General features: G+C 34.8%; 1 protein-coding gene across 3 annotated transcripts in view; it reads left to right on the plus strand.

Moving 5' to 3' along the window:
- Nucleotides 1-25227, plus strand: part of CSMD3 (CUB and Sushi multiple domains 3) — a 1202189-nt gene that overhangs the window by 827381 nt on the left and 349581 nt on the right. For all 3 annotated transcript variants that reach the window (XM_045896021.3, XM_045896023.3, XM_045896024.3), the window contains 3 exons: nt 1-9; nt 6698-6913; nt 8149-8337. The exon at nt 1-9 is cut by the window's left edge and continues 108 nt beyond it. In XM_045896021.3, coding sequence (XP_045751977.1) covers nt 1-9; nt 6698-6913; nt 8149-8337 — 414 coding nt within the window. The remainder of the gene's footprint in view (nt 10-6697; nt 6914-8148; nt 8338-25227) is intronic.

Consider the following 25227-nt stretch of genomic DNA (forward strand, 5'->3'; position numbering starts at 1 on the left):
ATGGAAAAGGTAATTTGCCTCATGCAATGATAATTGGACTATCTTCTGAATTTTCATTGCATCTATTTTTATTTCATTGTCCTTTACAATGTCATTTTGCATGAGCAAAAACAGATCAGTACTAAAATATGCTAACACAAAATCCAGTTTGAGTAACTGCAGCAGAGGATTATATTTACTTTTCCATAGTGTTATAATATGCTTATGTTTTTACCATAATATGCTTAGTGTTATAATATGCTTATGTAAGAGATATTTATTTTCTTTTGATATATTAAACTCATGTTGTTTGGAATTTTCCTATCAACAAAATCTCAAACAGGATGGCTTTTTGTCTCCGGTATAGTCTTAAGAGGTTGATTTCAAAAGTTCAAAAGGGAATAGGAAGATGATCTGAAGTGCTGAGCAAATTGTAAAGCAAACATAACATATTTATATATATTGCTTTTAACATGTCTATGATTATTTATTATAATTATATCCTTCATATGAATTTATAACCATTCAAAAATACTTGTGTCTCGGTTTTCTATCAGAACTGCAGATTTTTCTCACATAATTGATTGAGAGTATAAAATTGCACTGTGCGTGGGGTAGATGTTAATAAATGTCTTTTGAACAAATAAATGAAAGGCCCTGTAGAACTAAATATGGTCCATTCATGCGATACAACTAAACAAACTAGCAATAGAAGTGGTTAAGGCAACACCTTAGTGGGAAGATGGTCATCCTAACATATCAAAACAAAAATGGATTAAAATTACTTACCTAAAAATCTCTATGTGTTAATCTTTTAAAAAGACTGAAATTATTCACTTTAAAAACTGCTTTGGAGAAGTAGTTTTTCTTTTAGCTCTGTTGTTAAATCATTCCTGTCAGTTTTTACTATTATATCATACTTATTGATTTTACTATAGAAAATCTTTAATAAGAGCCTAGCAAGGAAAAGATGCTATTACAATTTTTAAAATTAAAGCTTATGTTTAATACATTTGAAGTCACTGCATTCTCGCAAAACAAGTTTGCCTTTATTAAAATTATACATCATTTTATTGAGGGTGAGGATTATATTGGAGTTATGATTATAATGAAATTAAATGTTATTGAGAAAAAAGCTAAAATGAGTATTCTGATATTGAACAGAAGGAACGAAGTAGAAAACTTTGTAAACTGTGGTTTTTGTTCTTCTCCATAATACAAGACCTCTTTGTTGGAAGTTAACCAGAGCATCCTATTATTCCAGCTTTCAGTGGATTAATGGAGTTTAAAATAAGCTTTCTTGTATTATACGAGAAAATGGAGGACTACATACTGCTTGCTATGTAAATAGAGGTTTAATTAACACTTAAGGTTTTGCGTCTTCACAGGTTGCAAGTGTTAATTAAATCTGTATTTACATGGCAAGAAATGCAGATTTAGATGCTTTCTTTAAGAGCCAAGAAATTTGTTGAAAGTACGACTATTCCAAAGCGTAACCAAAGTTATGTGAAGGATAATCTCTTAAAGTTGGGAGAAATTGTCAAGGTAATATAGTCCAACCCCTCACCCAGTACACCAGTTTCTTTCTATAGTGTTCCAGAAATATGATAAACTTGCCTGATATTGATATTTATGTTGATAGCAAACTTATTCCTTGGGAAAACCTGCTCAATTTTTGTATGGTTGTAATTGTTTGAAAATTATTCTGCAACTATTATCCCTGTTCTGCCCTCTGGAGTTAGACAAAACACACATACAAAAACAACCTAATCCTTTCTCCACCCTAACTCTTCAATATACCAAGTCACTATTCTGTGCCCATAATGGCTTGCATGTCTGCTCCCCCAGTCCCTTATCCCAGCTTTTTCATCCCAGACTAATCACCTCAGTTCCATCAATTCTTTATTGTAAGATATTTTTATCGTCATCACCATTCTAATCACCTTTCTCTGGATGTGTTCCAGTGGATTGATATCTAGGGATATCAGTATCCTTCTATAGTGTGTTTTCCCACCACAAAACATGGTATGACATTATTTAACTCCACAAAGTATTTCCATTAGTGAAGCCTGTACATACTTGTTTTTATTAGCTTTTTTGCCATCATGTCATAGCACTAATTTAAAGTACAGTAAGCCCAAATCCTAAAATTCTCTATTTGTGCAGTTGATTTTTTTCTATCATCAGTGCAAGACTTTTTTTTTTTTTTTAAGAGTTCATGTTATCAAGAATCAGTGGGCCTTTCAAATGCCTTGTGAAGTAGTGTAGGTGTTACTTGCATTTTATAGACAAGAATCTGAAGTCACTAGAGGTTATTTATTTATACTCAAAGCCACAATGTCTGTGAAGATTGGACAAAGAATTGAATTCACATCCTATGACTACACACCAGGTGCTCTTTTTCTGAAACCACATTTCCTCCTTACCTGTATCTATATATTTCATTGTCAGGTATGTGTCTTCATCATGACTCTCCATAATCCTGCTTTTTATTTGTTTGTTTTGCTTACATCTTGTCTACTTACTTAACCTTTATCCTGATTCAATAGCCATAGTGGAGGGCAGTTCAGGTTTTTATATTTACCCCTCTTATATTTTCTCATATTAATTTTTCTCTGGAGTTTTTGTGACATTATTTTGAAACAACTTACATTTCATTTATATTTACATATACAGTCAGAATTTTCTGAAATAAGCATCATTGTCAAGACTTTAGGGGTTTATAAAAATCTTAATGCAACAGATCTAAGTGTCTAAATATTTAAGATCTAAGAAACTTCAAATAGACCATCAGTAACCTCTTTACCACTTAACACTAAGTCAGGGTGTTTGAATACATACAGTTGTTTCAAATTCAGTTAACTATAGTACCATTCAGCCTATATTGCTCCTTGTTTACAATGATACCAGAAGAGATTTTCCTTAAACATATTGCAGAAGTCAAGATGCTAATTATATGTTCTAGTCTACTAGAGATCTGGGTGGAGGGGACTACATTAAAAGCAAAACAAAAAACCTTAGGCTTTTAAAGGTGGAATTGTCCTTAGATAAAGCATAGTCTAGTCCAATCCTACAAATTTAAAGAAGGAAAAAAGACGCTCACGAGTCTCAATGTCATAGTTGACTACAACTGAAACTTAAATATTCAGGATATTTTGACTTTAAGCCCAAGTCTTTTCACATATATCTGGAACAGTAATTATCTTCATGGGCCTTCCTGAATGATCATTTTTATAAGAAGATACCATGATGTTGAAGTCACTGACTTTTTCTCACTATTCCTCAAATACCTACTGCCCTATTAAGATTGTGGGTCCTTACCTATCTGCCCCTTCTTCCTGAAATGTCTATCCGGGAGCTGCTCCTCCACAAAACTCTGCTCAGTTTTGAAGGTCATTGTCTTCAGAAGCCTCTGCTGATCCGTTTAACAAGTTGGTTACTTCTATTTCTATGCTCCTGTCCTGCCTTGTCTGTACTCTGTTATACTGACTTAATCACTTTCAGAGCACTTAGCAGAATGTTTGAACTGTTGGTTTAGGAATGCTTTCCCTCAGATAGACCAGGAATTATTTGCAGTCTTCTAAATCTTTACATTCCATAATGCCTAGAGTATAGTAGGTTCTTAGTATCATTTCCTTACTTAAATTCATTGACCTTTAGCAGAATTTTGGAGGTCTTACACTGTTGTGCAGTAGTGAAAACAGATTTTATTGTTTAAACCATAATCTGATAAATGGAAGTTTCCTTTTATAAAGTGGTTGGCTAGGACTGAGCAACATGAAAAAAAAATCAGCTTTCATGTTGGACAATAACAATAGCTAAGAGCTGCTGAGCACTTCTTTGGTGCAAGGTACTGGGCCACATCATTCCCATATACCATCTCATTTAAACTTAAAGTCACCCTGAGAACCTCATTTACAAATGAAGAATGTAAGGCTTGGAAAGGCAACGTTGTACTCAACAGTGGGCTTCTTAGCACCATGATCTAACGGAATTTTTAATTTTCCCACATATTAATTCAGTGTATATCAGAATAAATGCATTTAAAAAAATAAATAAATTATATGCAGAACAACACTTTTCTTGTCTTTTGCCCATCTATTGTCTTATTCTCTACTTTTTGTTAGCTTTATTATATAATAAAAATCAAATTGACTTACCTGAATTTCCACTCTTACGTTGTTTTGTAAACTTAGATAGCAGTTAATCTAGATGGCAAAGCATCTTCTCCTTGCCGTACCTACACCCCATTCTTACTTGCATCTGGCTAGTGTCAATTACCATTTTTATACTGAAGAACATTTAAAAGACTGACTCAATTTCTGGACTCCTTCTAAAAGGGCTCTTATATTCCTGCTCATTGTGGAGAGGGGGAAAAAAAAAAAACCTCACCTTTTTTTTTAAGATTTTATTTATTTATTTGACAGAGAGAGACAGCTAGAGAGGAAACACAGTGGGAGAGGGAGAAGCAGGCGTCCCGCTGAGCAGGGAGCCTGATGCGGGGCTTGATCCCAGGACCCTGGGATCATGACCTGAGCTGAAGGCAGACGCTTAACAACTGAGCCACCCCGGTGAAAACCTCACATTTTGTAAAAGAGTTTGAAAAATAGTATTTTTATACATTTCTAATCTTTTCCAAGTCCAAATCACTGGTCCATTATGCAGTAATAACCTTGTCTTATGATTGCTTATGTTTTCAGTGTATTTGTTTGGTTTCATTTTATATCTTTTGTTTGCTTGCTTTTAAAAAACTGAAGATTTGAAGGATTTTGAACTAAAATATCAATGAATAAAATTAAAGTCTGTTACTTACCATACTCTGGGTTTTTTTATTTCTTTAATAAATATTTTAATGACCTTTTGTTTTTTGGGTTAAGTTAAAAAAAAAGAAAGCACGTCAAGGGAAAGATGAGTGTGGTAGTCTATCTTTATTTCACTTAATACCATGCCCACAGTATGAGGGGTATGTGTGCATGTGTGGGTGTAATTGTTAGTCTTTAACATCTGTTCTAGACAAGATCATTAAAAACTCATGTGAGATGAGGCACCTGGGTGGCTCAGTCAGTTAAGCGTCTGCCTTTGGCTCGGGTCATGAACCCAGAGCCCCAGTTTCGAGCCCCATGTCGGGCTCTCTGCTCAGGGGGGAGTCTGCTTCTTCCTCTGCCCCCCCCTTTTGCTCTCTCTCTCACCCTTTCTCTCTCAAATAAATAAATAAAATCTCTTAAAACAAAACAAAACAAAACACCTCATGGGAGACCACAATGCAATGCCACACCATACTCACCAGAATGGAACAAATGAAAAAAAAATTTTAAAATCAAGTATTGACAAAGATATAAAGCAACCAGATTTGGCAATGGAAATGTAGATTGGCACAGCCACTTTGTAAAGCATTATCTATTAAAGCTACTGTTAATGACCTGTAATGGGGCATGACCCAGTAATTCCACTCCTAGATATTCCCTGACAGAAATATATATTCTTCAAAAGACATACTTGAATACTGAGGGCACCATCTACATTCATGCTAAAACCCTAAGTACCTAAGTGACTGTCAAATGTTGAACAGATACATGAATGTGGTGTATTCACAAAATGAAATGCTATACTATATATCACTGAAAATAAAAAACAACCACACACAAAAACAGAGATGGATCTCACATACCTAATGTTGAGTAAAACTCAGACCCAACAGAGTATATATTATATGAATCTGTTATATAAACTACAAAATATTTACATAAGGTAGCAAAATTAGGCTCTGCCACTAGAAGTTGAGCGAGTGGTTACTTTTGGCAAAGTGAAGTGATAGAAAAGTTTCACAAAAGAGGCTCTGCTCTCTGTAATGCTGTATCTATTGATTCAGATTCTGTTTGCAAAGGTAAGTTTACTTTGTGAAATTTCAGCAATCTGAACAATGATATGTGCAATTTTCAGTATATTATATACACAGGTTGAAGTGTGTGAAAAATAAATAAATAATCATTATATTTATTTAACAAAGAGTTCTTCCCTATGCCTGCTTTATATTTCTCTTTTAGAGTTAAGCATTTTTGGAAGTTGGGTGTTATATTACTAGGCAGTGTTTTTGTGTTTGAGGAGATTGCAGAAGGAAATGAAGGAGGCATGTCAAGTGTTTACCAGAAAGCTGCACTGCTATTATAAATAAAGCATATGAATTTTCCTTGAAATTTTCAGAAAACTCAGGTGATATCTTTTCAGGCATTGATTTTGAAATTTATTTCCAAACAGTTTCCAAAATATGGCTTGCTATGTGTCTTATAAAGAAACTGGAGGGGGAAAAAAAAGAAAAGATTTTGTTAGATGACTCATTTGGAAATTTTATAGAAGTGGGGGAAAATCGGAGGGGGAGACGAACCATGAGAGACTATGGACTCTGAGAAACAAACTGAGGGTTCTAGAGAGGAGGGGGGTGGGGGGATGGGTTAGCCTGGTGATGGGTATTAAAGAGGGCATGCACGTATTGAATGGAGCACTGGGTGTTATACACAAACAATGAATCATGGAACACTACCTCAAAAACTAATGATGTAATATATGGTGATTAGCATAACATAGTAAAATAAAAATAAAAAATGCTTTTCATTTCCAGAGAATTTAATTACAAGGAGAGTCCTGATTTTAGTTACTTTGGTAAATTTCTGTGGTTTACAGATATACTTTGTGAGTCTAATTTTCTTCTTTTTCTTCATAGGCGTGCAGTTCAATTTTCATACCTTCCATTTGGAAGACCATCACGACTACTTACTGATCACTGAGAATGGTAGTTTTACCCAACCACTGGCGCGCCTTACTGGTTCAGAACTTCCTTCAACAATCAATGCTGGTCTCTATGGAAATTTCAGAGCTCAACTGCGCTTCATTTCCGATTTTTCAATATCATATGAAGGATTCAATATTACATTCTCTGGTAAGAAAATAAATTTAAAAAGCTTTAGTAAGAAAAAGGCAATTTTTATTTTTTTTTAAAGATTTTATTTATTTATTTGTCAGAGAGAGAGAGAGAGCGCACAAGCAGGGGGAGGTGCAGAGGGAGAAGCAGTTTCCCTGCTGATGATCATGACCAGAGCATGGGATCATGACCGGAGCCAAAGGCAGATGCTTAACCAACTGAGCCACCTAGGCATCCCAAAAAAGTCAATTTTTAAAGTATGACAAAACACGTTTGCATGTAGATTTTTAAGGTTTAGTTTATATTTACAATGAATTTTAATAAATAGATTTTTGAAAATTTAACTTTGCAAAAAAATAACTTTAGGTTAGTTTTGTTTCATATATGGTTTTCATAACCATTTCATAAATGGTTACTGCTATAGCCTAGTTTCGAACAAAAGTATGTCCTAATAAATTTTTTAAACAATAAAATAATAGCTCATTAACATGGAACAATCCCTTTTGTTCTCTGTTGGAATGACAAGGTAAGTGCATGCTCTGAGAATAGTTTTAGCTAAGCTACTTCTTCTTAGGATGGTATATAAATTATAATATTGTTGTTTAATCAACTGTATTCTCTTATATCCTGAAGACCGTTTAGCTGTTCATTTTCATGGTGTTCATTCATTGCTTGGGGAAATTTTCTTGTATAAATCTATAATGTAACAATTTTCAGTGTGTGGGCACTTCAGTCTTACATAAACCATTACCTTTGAAGTCATGTGTTTTTCAGAATATGGATTAATTGAACTCCTTGTAGATGACAGGCACAAGAGCCTTTGTCATTTAGATTAAAACCATTAAGTAAAATGCATTTCTAAAGTGCAAATGATTTCATCCAAATGTTATTTTGTGTTTGAAAATATGCATCTATTATGCTATTATTATAAGTCAAAACTGGTGAAATGGAAATGTTTCTAATGCAGAAGAAAGAATATGAGATAAATAGCTACATTTTCAATTTATCACTCAGAAGGTGACATTTTCTCATCTGTATTGAATTTCACACATAAAAGTACTCATTAAGTTATTTGATCTTTCACAAAAGAAGAAAAGTATGTGTGTCATTAGCATGTTCCCATAATTATGCATATCCTTACTTTTTAAATGTCTAACTGTAGCCCAATAGCATCCAGTTTGCACACAATAGTAAAATACCCTTAAAAGTGAATACTATCATTTTCTTTGTCCTCCTCCCCATCTCATTTACAGAATATAACCTCGAACCTTGTGAAGATCCTGGAATTCCTCAGTATGGTAACCGAATTGGGTTCAACTTTGGGGTTGGCGACACTCTGACCTTCTCGTGCTCATCAGGTTACCGACTGGAAGGGATATCAGAGATCATCTGTCTTGGTGGTGGCCGACGAGTGTGGAGTGCACCTCTGCCAAGGTGTGTGGGTACGTGGTCAGCTGCTTTCATTTGCTTGTATGTGTAGTCACTGTCCATGGACTGTGCATGGTTACACACCCTTCGTTCTTTTATAATCTGTTGAATTTCTTCATTTATTTCGTATTAGTTATTTCAATTTTTTTTTCCACTTGGCAATCTGGTGTACCTCAATTAACTTCTCAACTGCTCCATTTAAGCAACCATGCTTCTAAATTTCTTTTCAGATGATGGGAATAAGAATCAATAGATATATAAATAGATGATAGATGACAGATAGATAGATACATAGAGAGATAGATAGATAATCATATTTTCAGAGCTTACAGAGAATTATATTCTTATATTCTGTTGATAGATGATTTCCCATGACTTATGATTGAAATTTTGGCAATATTTTATAATTTAGGATTCATATTCATAAAAAATGACTATGAAGGAAAATGTGTCAAATAAATAATGGATAATTTAAGGGCTATCGTAGCATGTATTGATTCAATATGTATAGTCAATAAAAATGAATCTATTATGGCAGATGAATTAAGACAGCAATTCATTTTATGTTGTGAAATAAAGAATAACAATAATTAAAATATTGCAAGTTTAGAACCACCATCCCAACCTTTGGAAAAGAGTGTTTTAGCTGATAAAAAGAAAAAAAAAATTCTGTAGGGAAAATGAAGGATTTTTGATTAAGACTTAAGTCATTTGCTATTTATTTTAATTTTTTTAAAGATTTTATTTATTTATTTGTCAGAGAGAGAGAACACAAAGCAGGAGGAGTGGCAGGCAGAGGAAGAAGCAGGCTCCCAGCTGAGCATGGAGCTGGATGTGGGACTTGATCCCAGGACCCTGGGATCATGACCTGAGCTGAAGGCAGATGCTTAACTGTTTGAGCCACCCAGGTGCCCCAAGTCATTTCCTATTTAAAGTAGGAAATGAGGAGGCAAAAACTTCTTCAGGTCATTAGCCATTCAGTGGTTGTCAGTACTTGTTTTTATGGACAGAACAAGATACAAATGGTCATTTTATAATTACTTTATAAAGCTGTTAAAACTCTCAAAAGCATTTAATTTGAATTTACTTTAATTGTAAATTTAATTGTAGGTCACAGACCTGTGTAAGTTTAATATGCTAAAAAATCAGGCAAATTGTTAGAGATTTGATCTGTGGTTTAAGACCTTGCCTTTTCTATGGAGGCAAAATGCCCTGCAGATGAAAATGAGAATGAGCAGGATGCCCTCTGTGACTTACTCGGTATATTATTCAGTATATAAAATGTGGGTATTCCTGTGGATCCCAAATCAAGTGAAAAAATATGATCTTCCAGGTTAATGTGGGTCTGAAGGCTTTTATAGTGATGAGATTGTTTTCACAGCCTCTGTGGGTTATATAATGGACAGGATGATATGTAACTGATGAAATTTCTTTTTAAAATCCTGGACTTTTATAGAAATAGCACAAGCAACCACAGAGGCTTGAAGCTGGGAGGTGATGAGCAGTCACACTCTCAGAGCATCTTTTTCAGGAAGCTATACAGAAGGCAAATTTTTCTGGGGTTTTTGTGTTGTTTTGTTTTGTTTGTATTTTTTTTCCTGCTATAGCCCAATTTCGAATTCCTCTCTTTACCTGAATTGCCCCCGTTTCCATTTTTGCTTGATGTGCATATTTTCAAAACCCAGCTAATGAGAACCTTGGGAATAGTTCAAGGGAGGGCTGTTGAGTGTTTAGGTTTAGATGGTGGCCACTTGATATTGGGTTAATTCATTTTTCTAAACTTCATTTTTCTCATCTGTAAAATGGTTACAGCTGTAGTACCTAGTTCATTGTTATGAGTTAGTTATGAGGATTAAACTAATTAACCATGCCAGGCAGACCTAATATAATCCCTGGAATATAGGAAGGATTCAGAATTTAGATGTTATTATAACTCTTACTATATTGAGTATAACCTGGTATCTATCCAGCCTATCAATCTAGTTTATAAAACCAATTATAGTAGGGAATGAATTCCATTTTATAAAACACTAACATTTATGAGGGTGTACTAGGTTCTTTCATACATAGTTATCTCATTTAATCCTTATTATAATCCTGTTGTTATCCTACCCCCCCACCACCATTTTTCATCAGAAGAATCTGAGCCTTAGAGATTTTAGATAACTTGCCCAAGATCATGAAGGTTATAAGTGACAGGGGCGCCTGGGTGGCTCAGTCATTAAGCGTCTGCCTTCGGCTCAGGTCATGATCCCAGGGTCCTGGGATCGAGCCCCGCATCTGGCTCCCTGCTCTGCGGGAAGCCTGCTTCTCCCTCTCCCACTCCCCCTGCTTGTGTTCCCTCTCTCGCTGTGTCTCTGTCAAATAAATAAATAAAATCTTAAAAAAAAATTTAAAAAGGTTATAAGTGACAGAACCATGATTTGTATGACGTTTTTCATATTCTAAAACCCAGCTTTTTCTCACTAGATGGTTTTATCTCAAAAAGATCTAGGAGAAGGTGAATCTTGAATATTTTCTCTCAAGGTACCAAATACATACAAGGCTGTTACACGGATTAAGAAATTGTTTGCATGTAGATTTTTAAGGTTTAGTTCATATTTACAATGAATTTTAATAAATAGATTTATGAAAATTTAACTTGGCAAAAAAAAATAACTTTAGGTTAGTTTTGTTTCATTAAAGTATTTCTTTCAGACTCGGTTTATTTGTGCCTAAATCTTTAATGGGAAGAATGAGATAAAATCACCCTGTGGACAAATATAGAAAGCAAATTATTGCCCATGGGAATTTTCCCCCCATTTTCAAATTAGTTCTGCTTGCTTTTAAGCTTATTGAAATTTACAATTAAGGCTGTTGAGTTTAATAAATTCCACTGTAGGTATACATTTAAGTGACCAGATTCAGAGAACTATGCTTTCAAATATAATGACTTTAAAAATTTTATTTCTCCAGTTTTCTTTAAGCTTTTCTTCACTACTCTGCCTATGCTTTAAAACAAATGTGTTCCTTTTTGTATTTCTGGTTCCATGTATGCATATGTATATATTTCTTATTTTGTTATCTTTTCAAAGTTCACAATCTTTAGTCACATAAAATGCAAATTATTTGTAAGCATTCATATGAACAGACCCAATTTTAGCAATGCTAGTTTATTTGGACTGTTTTTATTTCTTTTTAGATTTTTTTGTACTTTTCATTTTATGTATCTCTCATGCCAATTCTCTAGTCCATACTTGCTTAAAAACCATCTTTTAGTCCTTAGCACTACCAGCTTCATAGAAAGCTCATGTTATAGATAGTGGCCAAATTTTAAGTAGATTGTATTCCAAAAGTTTGCTTCTGTTTCAGCTTTTTGGAATCTAGATGGTCTTTCCCTGGCACAAGGTTGCAAATGATGGATACATTCCCAGAACAAACCATAGATGAGGTTTTGAATTTTATGCCAAGAATAAAGCTAATACTAACATTTACCAAAATAACTTATGTATACATAGGTTCTTACAAAGGTTATATAAGAAGGTGCCTGATTCTTTGGACAATAAGACAACTGATATTCAAAACTAAATACAGAAACTTTTTGTTTATATATGTTTAATTTTGACTCTCTTTAGCATATAAATTGGTTGGAGTCTTTCAGTTTCTGTTGGTAGAATTTGGTGAAAACTATCTTAATTCTGGATGTTAGACAAGTAATAAATAACATTTTCATTGAAACAACTTTTCTGAGTAACCTCTGCATTTATGTTTTAAGGTAATATTTTAACAAACTATTAAAATACAATAACAGCATAATATAGTCCTTACAATCTATAAAGGATTGTATCAAGCAGTGTCTTATTCCAAAAATCCATCAGCACTGTGGAAGTAAACTTAGCATAACTGTTTTATCAGTGAAGTGACAATGTCTATAAAAAATGCAAACTTAGGAGCAAAGCCATGACTGTCACATTGTTGAGTCCCAGGCTTGTGCTCGATTCAGAATAGCACACTGCTGTCTTTGACTGGAGGTCTCAATAACATTGGGAGGAAATCTGGTCTTAATTACAGTTGATACATGGCTTCAGAGAACTCCTTATGTTGTCCTCTATTTTAATCAGAGGAAACTTCTTTGACCACGACCCATTTATCAGGGATTACTTAAGTGAAGGGAAATTTGTAGAACAAGAGAAGAATCTTGATAGAAACTCAGAGCATAAATCTCAGAAGCAGGGCTTTTTCTCCCCAAGAGGTGGCCTCCATTGCAGACACATAGTTAATATTTACACTCCAGCCTTTCCTAAGCTGACCTTTGGGAAGTTGTTCAGATCTCTTTTCTGCCAAGTTTTCTCAAATGTAAAATATGAATAATCATATCTATGCTGCAAGATAACATATAGCTCTAAGCAATGAAAGACATGTAAATCACCTAATGCACTGCTCAACACATGATATTCCATAACAAACCTCGGTCTCTTTTTCTTGTACCTGAAACTCTCTCCATAAACATATATCCAGTTATCCTAAGGACCATGATGGCTAAGAGTTGTGAGGATTGATTTTTACCAACCAGCAGAAGAGGGAAGAGAAAAGGAGGAGATGAAAAAGTTTAATGTGCTATCAGTAGCTAAGTATTTCACACATATAGTCTTATTTACTACTTAATGATCAAGATGAAAGTTTTATCTTAAAAACAAACATATAACTATGTTTTACATTTTGGAAGAGAAAAATAATCAGCAGATAAAATGATATTTCAGTGAAGATATTTTATATTTAAGTGATTATCCTGGAGAGCTGTGTTTCTATGGAAATGGATAATCTGGTCATCTTTTTAAATGGCCAAAAGCAAAAAAAAAAAAAAAATGCATAAGAGAATTGATTACTTTGAAAATAAGAAACACTGCCCTGTTTTTGGCCAAGAAATGAGTACCTGATTTCCTTTACTAAAGTTGACATTACAAAAAACATAGCTATTCCCATTGTCATCTCTCTAAATCAAGAAAAAACTTGCATATCTGTGTTCAGCCTCCAAATATACCAGAAATCATGCCAGGTCATGTTGCAAATAAACAAGGAGCTAATGAAAGAACATATTATTTTGGAAAGTAGATTAGCAAGTTCAGTGTTAGTAATGACTTGTCTTTAGGCAGGAGTCCATACATTTTAGGAAGCCCACATATTTTGAAGTCAGTTTAAAAACATTAATTCATTCATCCTCATAGTCCCCCATTTAACACATCTACTTCTGTTTCTAATTTTACGTGTCATTGATTTTTTATCTGACCTTGGACAAGTAACAACATCTTTCTTTAATCATAAGTCAAATGAGAAAAATGATAACTCTGTATTATACATCTACACATTTTTCTCACTTTTCTGACTTTGTAGATGATATATGTTGATTGTTATTTGTTATTTAGTTTAAAAATGAATGTTAACAGTAGGGGAAACAGGGTGCAGCATATATGGGACCTCTGTACTATCACTGTAACATCTCTGTAAATCTAGAACAATCTTAACATTAAAAATACATAAAAAAATAGAATAAAATGCATTTGAAAAGGTAATTTATCTTTGAAGAAATTCTGTATATTTCATGTCACTCTCCAAGCTCTCTATGCTAAAATTATATACATCAGATACCCATATATGTATATTAAATATGACTTATTCATCAAGTCAGTCAGCATTGTAGATATATAGCCATGTAGAAAGCAAATTATTTTTAAGAGACCTGCTTTGCTCTCAGATGCTACCATTAATTAGCTGACAGACTCTAAGCAAATGCCTTAATTTTCTGTACTTCTCTTTTCTAGAAAGAATGGTGCCAATATGAGTTCTACTCAACCAAATATTTCTTGTAAAGATAACAGAAAATATTAGATAGAAAAGTGCTCTGATAAATTATATACACAAATGTATATTTATATTTTTCTTATTAATTATGCCTGGGTGTATTGATCTCTTGATTTGACATGTAAAAATCCATAATATTAACTTATACCTGCTCATGCTTTATAGTTTGTTTTTTGTTTGTTTTTGAGTTTCTTGCTTGTGACCTTACAAAGTAAGCCAAGAAGGTATTATTGCTCTTTAACAGCTGAGAAAATGCCACTTAGAAAGATTAAAAATAATGAGTGAAAGGTTATGCCAGAAACCAAGTCTTGAACTTTTTAGACCAGTGCTGTGATATTCCAGGTGGAATTTCTTTATTATCTTATTTACTGCTGAACTATTTTGGAATACTACCCTTTTTTTTTTTTTTTTTAATAGAACAGACCAGGGGTGAGCAAACTTTCTTCTATAAAGTGCCAGGTAGTAAATAGGGGATTTATAGCTTGTGGTCACAACTACTAAACTGTCATTGTGTCCTGAAAGCAACAATAGATATGAATGAACAGGTGTGTCTGTGTTCCAGTAGAACTTTATTGACCAAAGCAGGCAACAAGCTGGATGTGGCCCTGGGGCCATAGTTTTCTAACCTTTACAACAGACTAACCAAGCTTAGTCAACTTTAATAACCCCTTTGCATTTGGAATTTACCAGTCATTCACCTCTAAGGAAAGAAAAAAAAAAAATTCTTTACCTATTCTCTGTTTTGTTTTGTTTTGTTTTGTTTTGTTTTTTAATGATGGGCTTTTTTCATTAAAGTAGCACACAATTTACTTATTTCTAAGAGAAAAGATTTCTCATGTTTTTACAGAAAGAGTATCAGGAGGGTGTGTGTGTGTGTGTGTGTGTGTGTGTGTGTGAACACTGATGTAATTTCTGGATAACATAAGACCATCTCCAAAACCTTCCAGATACCCAGATCTCTTCTGAGTACCAAGTCTGCATTCCCAGCTGTACACTGGACCTCTCCATATGGATGTCCTCCCACAGGCACATCGACTTCACATGCCAAACAGAACTCATTATCTCCTCAGCCAAATCAGTTCTTCCTTCTGCACTCTTTATTTCCAGTGATGGCATCATTCTCAGCCAGCCATCTAAGCTAGAAATTGTGTCATCTTTCACCACCCCCTCTCTTTCCCTCTATCCATATTGTAATAGTCACTAAGACCTACCACCTAAAGCTGTTGCTCAGACTTACCACCATTTCTGTTTTCACTACCATTATGCTTATCCAGCTCTCATTGGTCCTCATACAGATTAATATAATAGCACAATGATAATCATGCGTGCTAGGCATTGTGCCAAACTATATATATTTTCTTCTTTCACGTATTCCTTTTAAAAACCATTTGAGAGAATATGATTTTCCCATTTTATAAACTAGCTAGATTAATTGCCTAACTTGATAAAGACCTTAAAATCAGCTCTTTCTGATTCCAGTGCTCATGTCTTAGCAATTACATGTATAATTCCACTGTATTATCTCCTCTCTTCTAGTTGGATTTTCTGTTTCTAAATTTCATCTAATGTTTTCAGTAACATTGCTAGTTATATTTGTTTTTTTTATTGATAAGTAACAAATTACCACAAATTTAGCAACTTAAACCAGCACATTTGCTTTCTTATGGTTTCTGTGGGTGGGGAGTCTTGGCACAGCTGAACTGGGTCCTCTTCTTAGGGTCTCAAGAGCTGCATTCAAAGAGTTGGCTGAGTTCTCACCTGAGGTTCAGGACCCTTTTCCAAATGCACAAGGTTACTGGATGTAAGCGTTTCCTTGTAGGTATAAGACTGAGAGCTTTAGTTCTTTGCTCAGTTCCTACAGGCCATCTACAGTTCCTTGCCATGTGGACTCCCCCAACATGGCCACTTACTTCATCAAGTCAACAAGGACAGTCCCTCCACTGGTCATTAGCAAGATTCAGTTTTATATAATGAAATATAGTCACAGGAGTAATGAGAAGCAAGTTCCCACTCAACTCAAGGGGAGGAATTGCACTAAAGCATAAACAAATGCCAGAAGATGAGTATCATGGGAGGCTCACCCCAAAGTCTGTTGACACCAGTTATCCTTAGAATGACCAGACCATGTCTATTCCCTGCTTAAATCACTAACTGATTTCCTATCACCTATTGGATAAGATTGAATGCTTAAGTCCTTTCTTAGGTTGGCCTTAGTGTCTCCTGTTGTCATTCTCCTGTGCACTCTAGAATACAGCAACACAATGCTACATGCCATTACCAAAGATGCCTACACTTCTGCACTTTAATATGTTAAGAACCCATTGAGGTTCTAAGCCATGCAAATCATCAAACTTTCACTTGTGTTGGCACAAGCAAATAAATTTATTTCTAAGAAGGTAAAGGCAAAGGTATGGTGAGAAAACACTGAAAGTGTTCTTTAGTAGTTGGAGACGCTTTGCATTTTAATCTGTTGAGCTTCCATTCCTGTCATCTTACCATAGATCAAGACACCGTTACCTATCATCCCTTACCTGTGTTATTGTTAACAGCCTAAGCAGACTCTAGTCTCCATTCTTGTCCCTCTTCCCCAAACCAAACAGTAGATTCAGAATGAACTTCCTATGATACAGATTTGATGAAGTCACTCTCTTACTTAAAATCCTTCCATTTTTCTCCATTGCCCTTAAAATAAATTCTGAATGTGACCCTCTTACACCTACCCTCATTAGCCTAACCAGTTTATTTTTCAGACACATTTTATTTCTCCATCCTGATATGAAGCCTTCCTGACCTTCAAAGTATGTGTTAGATGTCCTTACTACAGGTTTCATGAGCTTTTATTACATTTCCCCTTCCTAGGTTTTGTATTGCTGTATTGAATTACCTTTTTATCTACAGCAATGTTTAGCATATAGAAAACTTTCAGTAAATTTGTTGAGTTGATAAAGAAATGAATATATAATAGCCAAAGCTTCTTTTTTTTTTTTTTACATTTTCAACTTACTAACTTTAATTTATATGAACAAAGTACTAATTCAGAGGTACTGTATTCAACCTAACACAAATAAAGGACTATAATTGCTATTTCAGCCTGGACCATCACACTGGTTTTTAATCTATAATTTATTTGTTGTGCAGATATTAACACACAACCACTCAAGTTTTATAAGTAAATCAACCAACCAACCAACCAACAATGAAGGTGCCTGAAAAGTCTACTAAGGGGAGGCTTATAAGTATGATAGAAGCAAAAAAAAGACAAATTTATAAAAATTGAAAATGGGAGTGTCTATCATAAACTTGGCATATCACCAGTGCTCATTCATTCTTTATAAGACTGTATAAAGTTAATTCACCATGTGATCATCATGAACCTGTTAGAGTAGACTGTGACCTTACCCATAATGGTGATTCACTCACAAGACTTGGAAATGATCTTCTGTGTTATTAGAATCTCAAATGCCTTTGGACAATTTTTTTTAAATTTTTATGAGGACTTAAAATTGCAGACTCTTAAAATCACTTCATTCCCCTTATATGTCCTCATGCTCTGACTATAAATCTTGTTGTAAGGCCAAATCTGCCTGCTAATTAGAAAGTTAGAAGGTAAGTTAGTTTCGGTCTTAAATAGAGGACTTCTTTAGAGAAATAGAGACTTTTTTAGAGAGAGCTGAGTTATAGAAGAGGGACCAAAAGTTAAATATTTACTGGAATCTGTGTCCCGGGGTCATGTCCGTAAGGCAATTGCAAAAGTGAGGGTCTCCTCCAGAAAGAATCACGAAAGTACCAGAGGAACTTGCTTTCTCTGCAACCTCTAAGTGACCTCTCCCTGGTTTCATGGAGAATATGCCCAGGTTCAGAAATACCTCAAGCACATCCTTCATTCATCTGTATCTAATAAAACTAACTTAGACATATTAGGAAACATGCTTTAAAAAGGAGATGGTTAGAGCTCTGAGCAGCATTTTAAAGAAAAATAAATGCTAATACTAAACTAAAAAGTATGAAATTCATCAACTTGGTCATCAGACAAACTAATTTTGGTTTTTACCTTAATATATTTTTACTTAATTAGAAGGTGACTGGCCCCTAGTACCTATTAGTGCCAGATAAGAAATATTTTACCTGAGGTAATAATAAAAGCTAATATTTGCTCTGTGTTTACCATATGCCTGGCATGGTCTTATGAGGTTTGAATAAAGACACTGAGGCACAGGGAGGTTAAGTAATTTTCCTTAGGAAAATATACTAACAATATTTTTATTTGAAGCAGGTTACATTGGGAGCATTTTTTTTCTATATGTAAATATGAGCCATAAAGAATAAAAGCATTAAATAAGCCAGTGTGATAATATTCTGTACATATCTCTAAATTGGTCCTTGCTTACAACAGTGACATCTGTGACTCTCAGGAAATACTATCACTTGGCAGTGTAGAGAACTGGAGGAGATAATTAAATGTTATTGCTACTTGTAACTGAATTAGATTTTGATGCCATGTCTCAGGAGAGGGTAAGATTTAATTGAAGTTGCAATAGACCGACAGTACCTAAAAGCCTTTGAAACTGGGAGGAAAGGTCATTGTCACATTAGGCAAATAGATTCTAAAATTACTTCTAATTCTATGTTTTTATAAAGTCTACGTGTCTATTTATTTTGTGTATATGGTGTATAAATTTTTCCCCATTTCAGCCTCATAATGAAAATAATAGCAAAAAATATGCATGCCATTAGTACAGAGGTTGATTCCTAATAAATGGTTTTATTATTTGTCATCTGGTAATGCATTTAGCTAAGATATGTTCAGATGTACCTAGGGCTTTGAAAACAGACAAAAGAACATTGGAACAGACTAGAACTATCAATTAGGAACAGTGCATTGTACTAAGCAACCAATCAGCCTGAAGTTCAGTGGCACTAATTGGGGTAGGTTGAGGGTGAGTCAAGGAGAGTAGGACTGTGGTTATTCCGCATAAGTAAATGCATTTACCTCTTAATCAAAGGTATGCAATAAAATGAATTTCATTGTTTTCACCATCATTTCTGTTTTTTAGCTGTTTTCAGATCAAGCTTTCCAATCTCAAATCCAGCTCCTTCACAGGACAAAGCAGCTGAAATCATCTTCCTTTGTTTATTATACCAAGACGGTTGCCATGGAAATAATACAATGTTACAGAATAAGCATCATAAGTTAAATCCAGTATCAAGAAGGGACATATAAGTCAGGTTTGAGAGAGTGTACTTATTTAAATAAACAGTAGCTTGGCAATCATTTAAAAATGTCAAGGTAAATTACTGAGAAAACAGAGAAAAATGAACTTAGAGCTTTAGGAAGTTTTTTTGCAGAATTTAAATACTGCCCTTCAAGCAGGTGTTTTAGAGAAAAGCAGTTAGGGGATTATTAACCCTCCTACAAACTAAATTTCTGGCTATAAGCCATTTTTTTATATCTCTGCATTGTACTCAAGTACTCTTGATAGCTCCCTTTGAATCCCAGTTCAGTTATCGGTATGCTCAATGCATAGGTAACATTTTTCTCTTCATGTGTTTTAATCAGTCTACAAAGACTGTATTTCAAAAAGTGACAGATAGTTTTTATTTCATGCCTTTCACTATACCTTTCTGAATTTGCACGCACTGTTTTATTATGCTTGGCTACAGAGTTCTGTATGTATAAAATATTAACCTTTTCCAATCCTGTAAAATTGCGATCTCAACTGAGTCTGAGCACTACTTTCTAAAAGAAATCCTGGGTTTTGTTTGTTCTGGGAAACTTTAGGTTTGTTTAAAGATATTGTTCCCTTTTTTCTGATAAAATAAGGTAATTTCCCACTGTTCAGTCACCGTGTTTGAAACCACTTGATGTCATTTGCTGGGTGAAACACCATACAAGGGATTCACCACCATATCGGTGCCCCCATCTGTAAAAGGAAAACCAAGTTATATCTTTTACTACTTGGAAACTTAGTAGAAAAACTCTTTGGATCATGGTCTACCTGTGTATGCCACCTTATCCCAAATTCCTTTACTCATCCAATACATATTTTTTTGATGTTACTCCATGATAGTTTAAAAGGCACCCTGCCTTCTTCCTACTATGTGAGGACAAATAAAAATGATCTGGTAAGTTTTGTAAAACTGAAAAACCCTCCACTCTCCTGCTAAGAGCCTATCCTCTCCTACCCACCTCCAGCCCCACCACTCTGCCCACGAAACAAGATGACTGCAATAATCAACCATGATCAGTAATGATGCTCTGTATTACCCTCAGGTGAGTGGGGTTAAAACAAAATGTTGAGATCCCCTGACGAAGAAAGTAATATAGTGAGGTTCCTTGCAGTACACATTTTCTTGTGACCTTGGAAAAACATTAACATGCCATTACTGTTTTTTTCCTCAGGTACAATTTTGAGGATATCATTGTTGACTCTATGATGCTTTGGTATCTTTTTTTTTCCCCCTTTTTTCTGATCCCCTCCCCTGTAACAGCTTCATTTGATTATATTCCATATATTGATCTCACAATGCCTGTCTCATGAAAGTAACAACAAACAAATGTACAAAGAAATAACTAAAGAGAATCAAATAGGAATAAAGACAACATGCAAATTGCTGAGGCTTAATGAACATCAAGGGATCCATGAGTTGTTGGTTAGTCAAAACCAAATACCCTAGAAATGGAAATTATATCTTTAAAGAATTTTCAGCCTTTTAGTAGTCTGCCAAAAGCTATAATTGTTGAAAGAAGAGAAATAATGTTGTTGAGTGTTTATGATGTACATGGCAGCATGCCTGGTACTATGATATTTTTCTCTCATTTACTCCTTACAATAATCATATTAGGTAGGTATTAATATTTCTACTTCCCATATTGACAATGCAATGCTCAGAGAGGCAAAGTGGTTCACATTAAGTGTCACAGCTAGTAAATATAGATTTATCTATCTTCCAAATCTCGTAGTCCAAATTCTTTACTTCATACTTTATTTGAATTTTTACAGAGTTGCAATAATGGCACAGAATCATATTGCCATTCTGTGAACATCATTTGTTTTTATTTTCTTCAGGGGGGAAAAAGAGAATGGCTTTGGGGCTAAAAATAAAATTATGGAATTTTCCAAGGAAGTTTTCCTTGAATTTCGTTTATTTAATTTTCAAGATAAATATTTCTATGATATTTAATTCATTCCTAAATTTTGAAGAGACGTGTTATTCAAGTGACCTGCATTGTCCATAGAAATGTTAATAAAAACAAGAATCAAATTTCAATAAATAGTGTGATATGATCTAGCTAGGGTTAGAATTATTCTTTTTTTTGTACATAATAATACAACACTGAAAACTTCCAAAAACCTTAATGTCTATTGCACATAATTTTTTTCTTCTTTAGCAATTTGTTTCTGCCACTCCCCCAAATAAGTGTTGTTCGTATAATGGATCAGGGTTCTTCTGTCATTAAGCTATCTGATACCTTACCTTTGGGCATCTCTAAAACTCAGCCCTTTGAAATTTAGTCTCCATTCATTCTTTCATTCATTCATCCATATATTCATAAATTTACCAAACTTAGCTTGAGTGACAATAATGGTTGGCATGCTGTGCTAGGTGATGGTGACATAAGAAAGATAATATCAGCAATTATTTTATTACAACACATCAATGTGATGGGGTGCCTGGGTGGCTCAATCAGTTCAGCGTCTGACTCTTGATTTTGGCTCAGGTTGTGATCTCAGGGCTGGGAGATCGAGCCCACATTGGACTGCATGCTGGGCGTGGAGCCTGCTTAAGATTCTGTCTCTCCCTCTCCCTCTGCCCTACTCCACCCCACATTCTTAAAAACAAAAAACAAAAAACACACACATTGATAGATTTGGTATATTATCTATATTCTACCACCCAACAAAAATTAATCCAACAAATATTTAGTGAGCACTGACTGAGTTGGGTTGGCAAAGGTGAAAATATATAACATATCCTCTCTCATTAAGGATCTCCTACTCTATTTATAAGGGGGAAATAAAATACCTAAGACTAATTATACATCATGAGATGATAATGGTAAATAAAACCCATAATATAGCAGAGAGAAATAACTTTTTATTTTTTCCTGGAAGGATAGATAACAGTTTCTCAAAAATGTTATATTTGTGAAAATGAGCTAGATTTTACCAAGTAGAAAAGATCGAGATGACTCCCTAGTCAAAGGATGTAACATAAGTCAAACAGGTAAAATTAATTTGTCCACAAATCTGTTTTGGGTCTGAATGGCTTTTTCATACCTCTTTCCTGAGTCCCAGTTCAATTATAGCTGTAGTCAAAATGTAGCTAACACTTTTTTCTTTCTGCTTTTTAATCAATTCATGAAGGCCACATTTCCTACAATGATAGATAGTTCTTAGTTCACACATTTTTCTGTGTTATTCAGAAACCTGAATTGATATTTATTGGAATTGATATATTAATAAGTAGCAACTCTGTAATATTCCATAGGGTACAGAGTCTGGATGTGGGAAAAAAATAGCCTAGGATCAAGTCATGGCTTCACAGCCTACTAGTTGTGGTGAGTTGGGCAAGATATTTAGCCCCACTGACCCCCATCTGTGGCAAGTTGGACAAGATATTTAACCCTCCTGGCTCATCTATAAAAGAGAGATGCAATTTTTTAAAATGTTTAGTTTACTGAGTTCTTACTATAGCCAGGCACTGTGCCAACTTATTCATATGTATTAACCCATTCAATCTTCTCAGCAAGTATCATGTAGAAAAAAGCATTATTATCACCTTCATTTACAGATGAGACCAATGAAATATAGAATAGTTATTTCCCTTAGGTAGCTGTGTGCCAAAGTAGCACAGTGCTCATTGCCTGACTTTTACGCTGTTATAAAGAGGCCCTATGAATTCAGTATGAATGAACTTAAATTCATTCCTTTGCGTACAAACAAACTAGAAGGCCTGTCTTCAAGAAACCTGAAGCTGAAAACAACATTCCTCATTGCCTGTGCAACAGACCAGGGCTGGACAAAATGAGAGGCAGACAGAGTTGGAGAATCTTGCATGCTATGTTAAGGAGCCATTGAGACCCATTAAGATATTTTAAGCAAAGGAAAAACATAGTCAAATTTACATCTTACATGATCTTTCAGATATTTACATGTGTGGATGACAGATCTGGATTTCCTTAGCTTGAATTTGCTCTACTGAAATCAGGGAAATCCATTAGGAAACTATTTTAATACCCATTACATAAGCTTATGGAGCAGAGCAGTAAAATTGGAGAGGAGGGGGCAGTTTTAAAAATCAAAGATTATTTGTGTTAAAGATCTCCAGAATGTTTGATTATAAACTCCTCCTTAATTTTTTCAAGTTACATGCAACAGCAGTTACTGCCTAGTAAGATCCCAATTCCTCGAATGAGTTTAGTATAACATCTCCAATTCAGAGGCAGATTCTTGGCTTCCTGGTCAGAATTCACAGAACTCCTCTTTTGTATGCTCATCCGCTGCTTTTATATGATAGCCAGACCGCAGACTATTCCAAGAGACAACCTCCTCTTGAGTATACCAGAGAGAGAGAATAAGGACCTACTACTCCTGTGGCATGGTCTCCGGGCTCCAGCCAGAAGATTTCACCTGCATACCAAATAGGGAAATCATGGGAGAGGTCCAGGCTGAGAAAAATTTACAGGTTTTCAGCATATAGATGCTACTGAAAGCCATGAGTTTGGATGAGATAAGCAAGGGAGTAAGAGACTCCCTTGTAGACTGAGAAGAAGCCAAACCCTGGGTCTCACCAATGTTTAGAAATCTGGGAGATAAAAACTAGCAAAGGAGATTGAGAAAGAGGAATCTGTAACATAGGAGAAAAACAAGTAGAGACTGGTGTCCTAGAGGCTAAGTCAAGAAAGAGTTTCAAGCAGAAGGAGTAATCCTGTCCCAAATGTTGCCCCAGGGATAAGAAAGATGAAGGGTACAAATATACATAACTATGTGGAAGTCATTGAGGAATGTGACAAATGCAGTTTCAGTGAAGTGCCAGGGCCAAAGTTTGAGAAAATGGGAGGGCAATTTCAGAGTAAATCTGGACAACTCTTCTGAGGAGTTTCACTAAAAAGATCTGTCTAGTGAAGTGGTAGCTGGAGGGAAAGGTTAGATCAAGAATTTTTCTCCTCAAACATTTTATGGTAAAAATTTTCAAATATGATCCAAAGATGAAAGAATAAGATGTCCATATAGGTACCACCAAAGTTTAACAATTGTTGAAATTTTGCCATATTTGTCTGTATATTATTTTTTCTGCAACATTTGAAAGTACATCGCAGATGTCAGATATTTCTCTCCAGAATATTTTAGTAGGCATTTCTAAAAATAAGGTCATAGGCCAGCATAATTGTAATACCATTACTACAGCTGGAATCATTTAACATCCAGTCCACCTTTCTCCATTTTTCCCCAAATCTCTTTTATAGTTATTTCTCCTCCAAAATTAAAATCCAAATTAAGCTTCATGCTTATGTTCTATAAAATCTAGATGTCTCACTATTATGGATGATGTTTAATCCCATGACTGAAGGTTCATTTGTTTGGGTTTGTTTTTTATAAGAGAAAAATATAACATGTTTATAAGCTAATGAAAATTATCCAATGAGGAGAAGAAATTGATGGCAAATGAGCAGAGTGCTGTTCTTACCTAAGCAAGAATAATGTAAATAATGTATGTGAACATACAAACCTTAGGAACACAAATGATCACCCCAAGTGACGGATCACAGGAGAAAAACAGAGAATGTGGGCACAGACGCAAGTAGGTGGGGTCAACGTGGTGCCATGTTGTCAAAAACCTGTAAGAAGTCCTCTTTTGATTATTTTTCTCTGTGAAGGAGGAGGCAAGATCGTTAGCTGAGAGGACACCACATCTTTGAGAAGAGAGATGAAGGTATGAAATAGTCATAAAAGAGTGGGAGACTGAATGAATTAGAAAATATTGAAAGTTGGGGTGCCTGGGTGGCTCAGTCAGTTAAGCATCCAACTCTTGATTTTGGCTCAGGTCATGATCTCTGGGTCATG

Source organism: Mirounga angustirostris, unplaced genomic scaffold, assembly GCF_029215605.1.
Source record: "Mirounga angustirostris isolate CCGP_5_RB_7025 unplaced genomic scaffold, mMirAng1.0.hap1 SCAF_4, whole genome shotgun sequence".
In the NCBI taxonomy this organism is placed as follows: Eukaryota; Metazoa; Chordata; class Mammalia; order Carnivora; family Phocidae; genus Mirounga; species Mirounga angustirostris.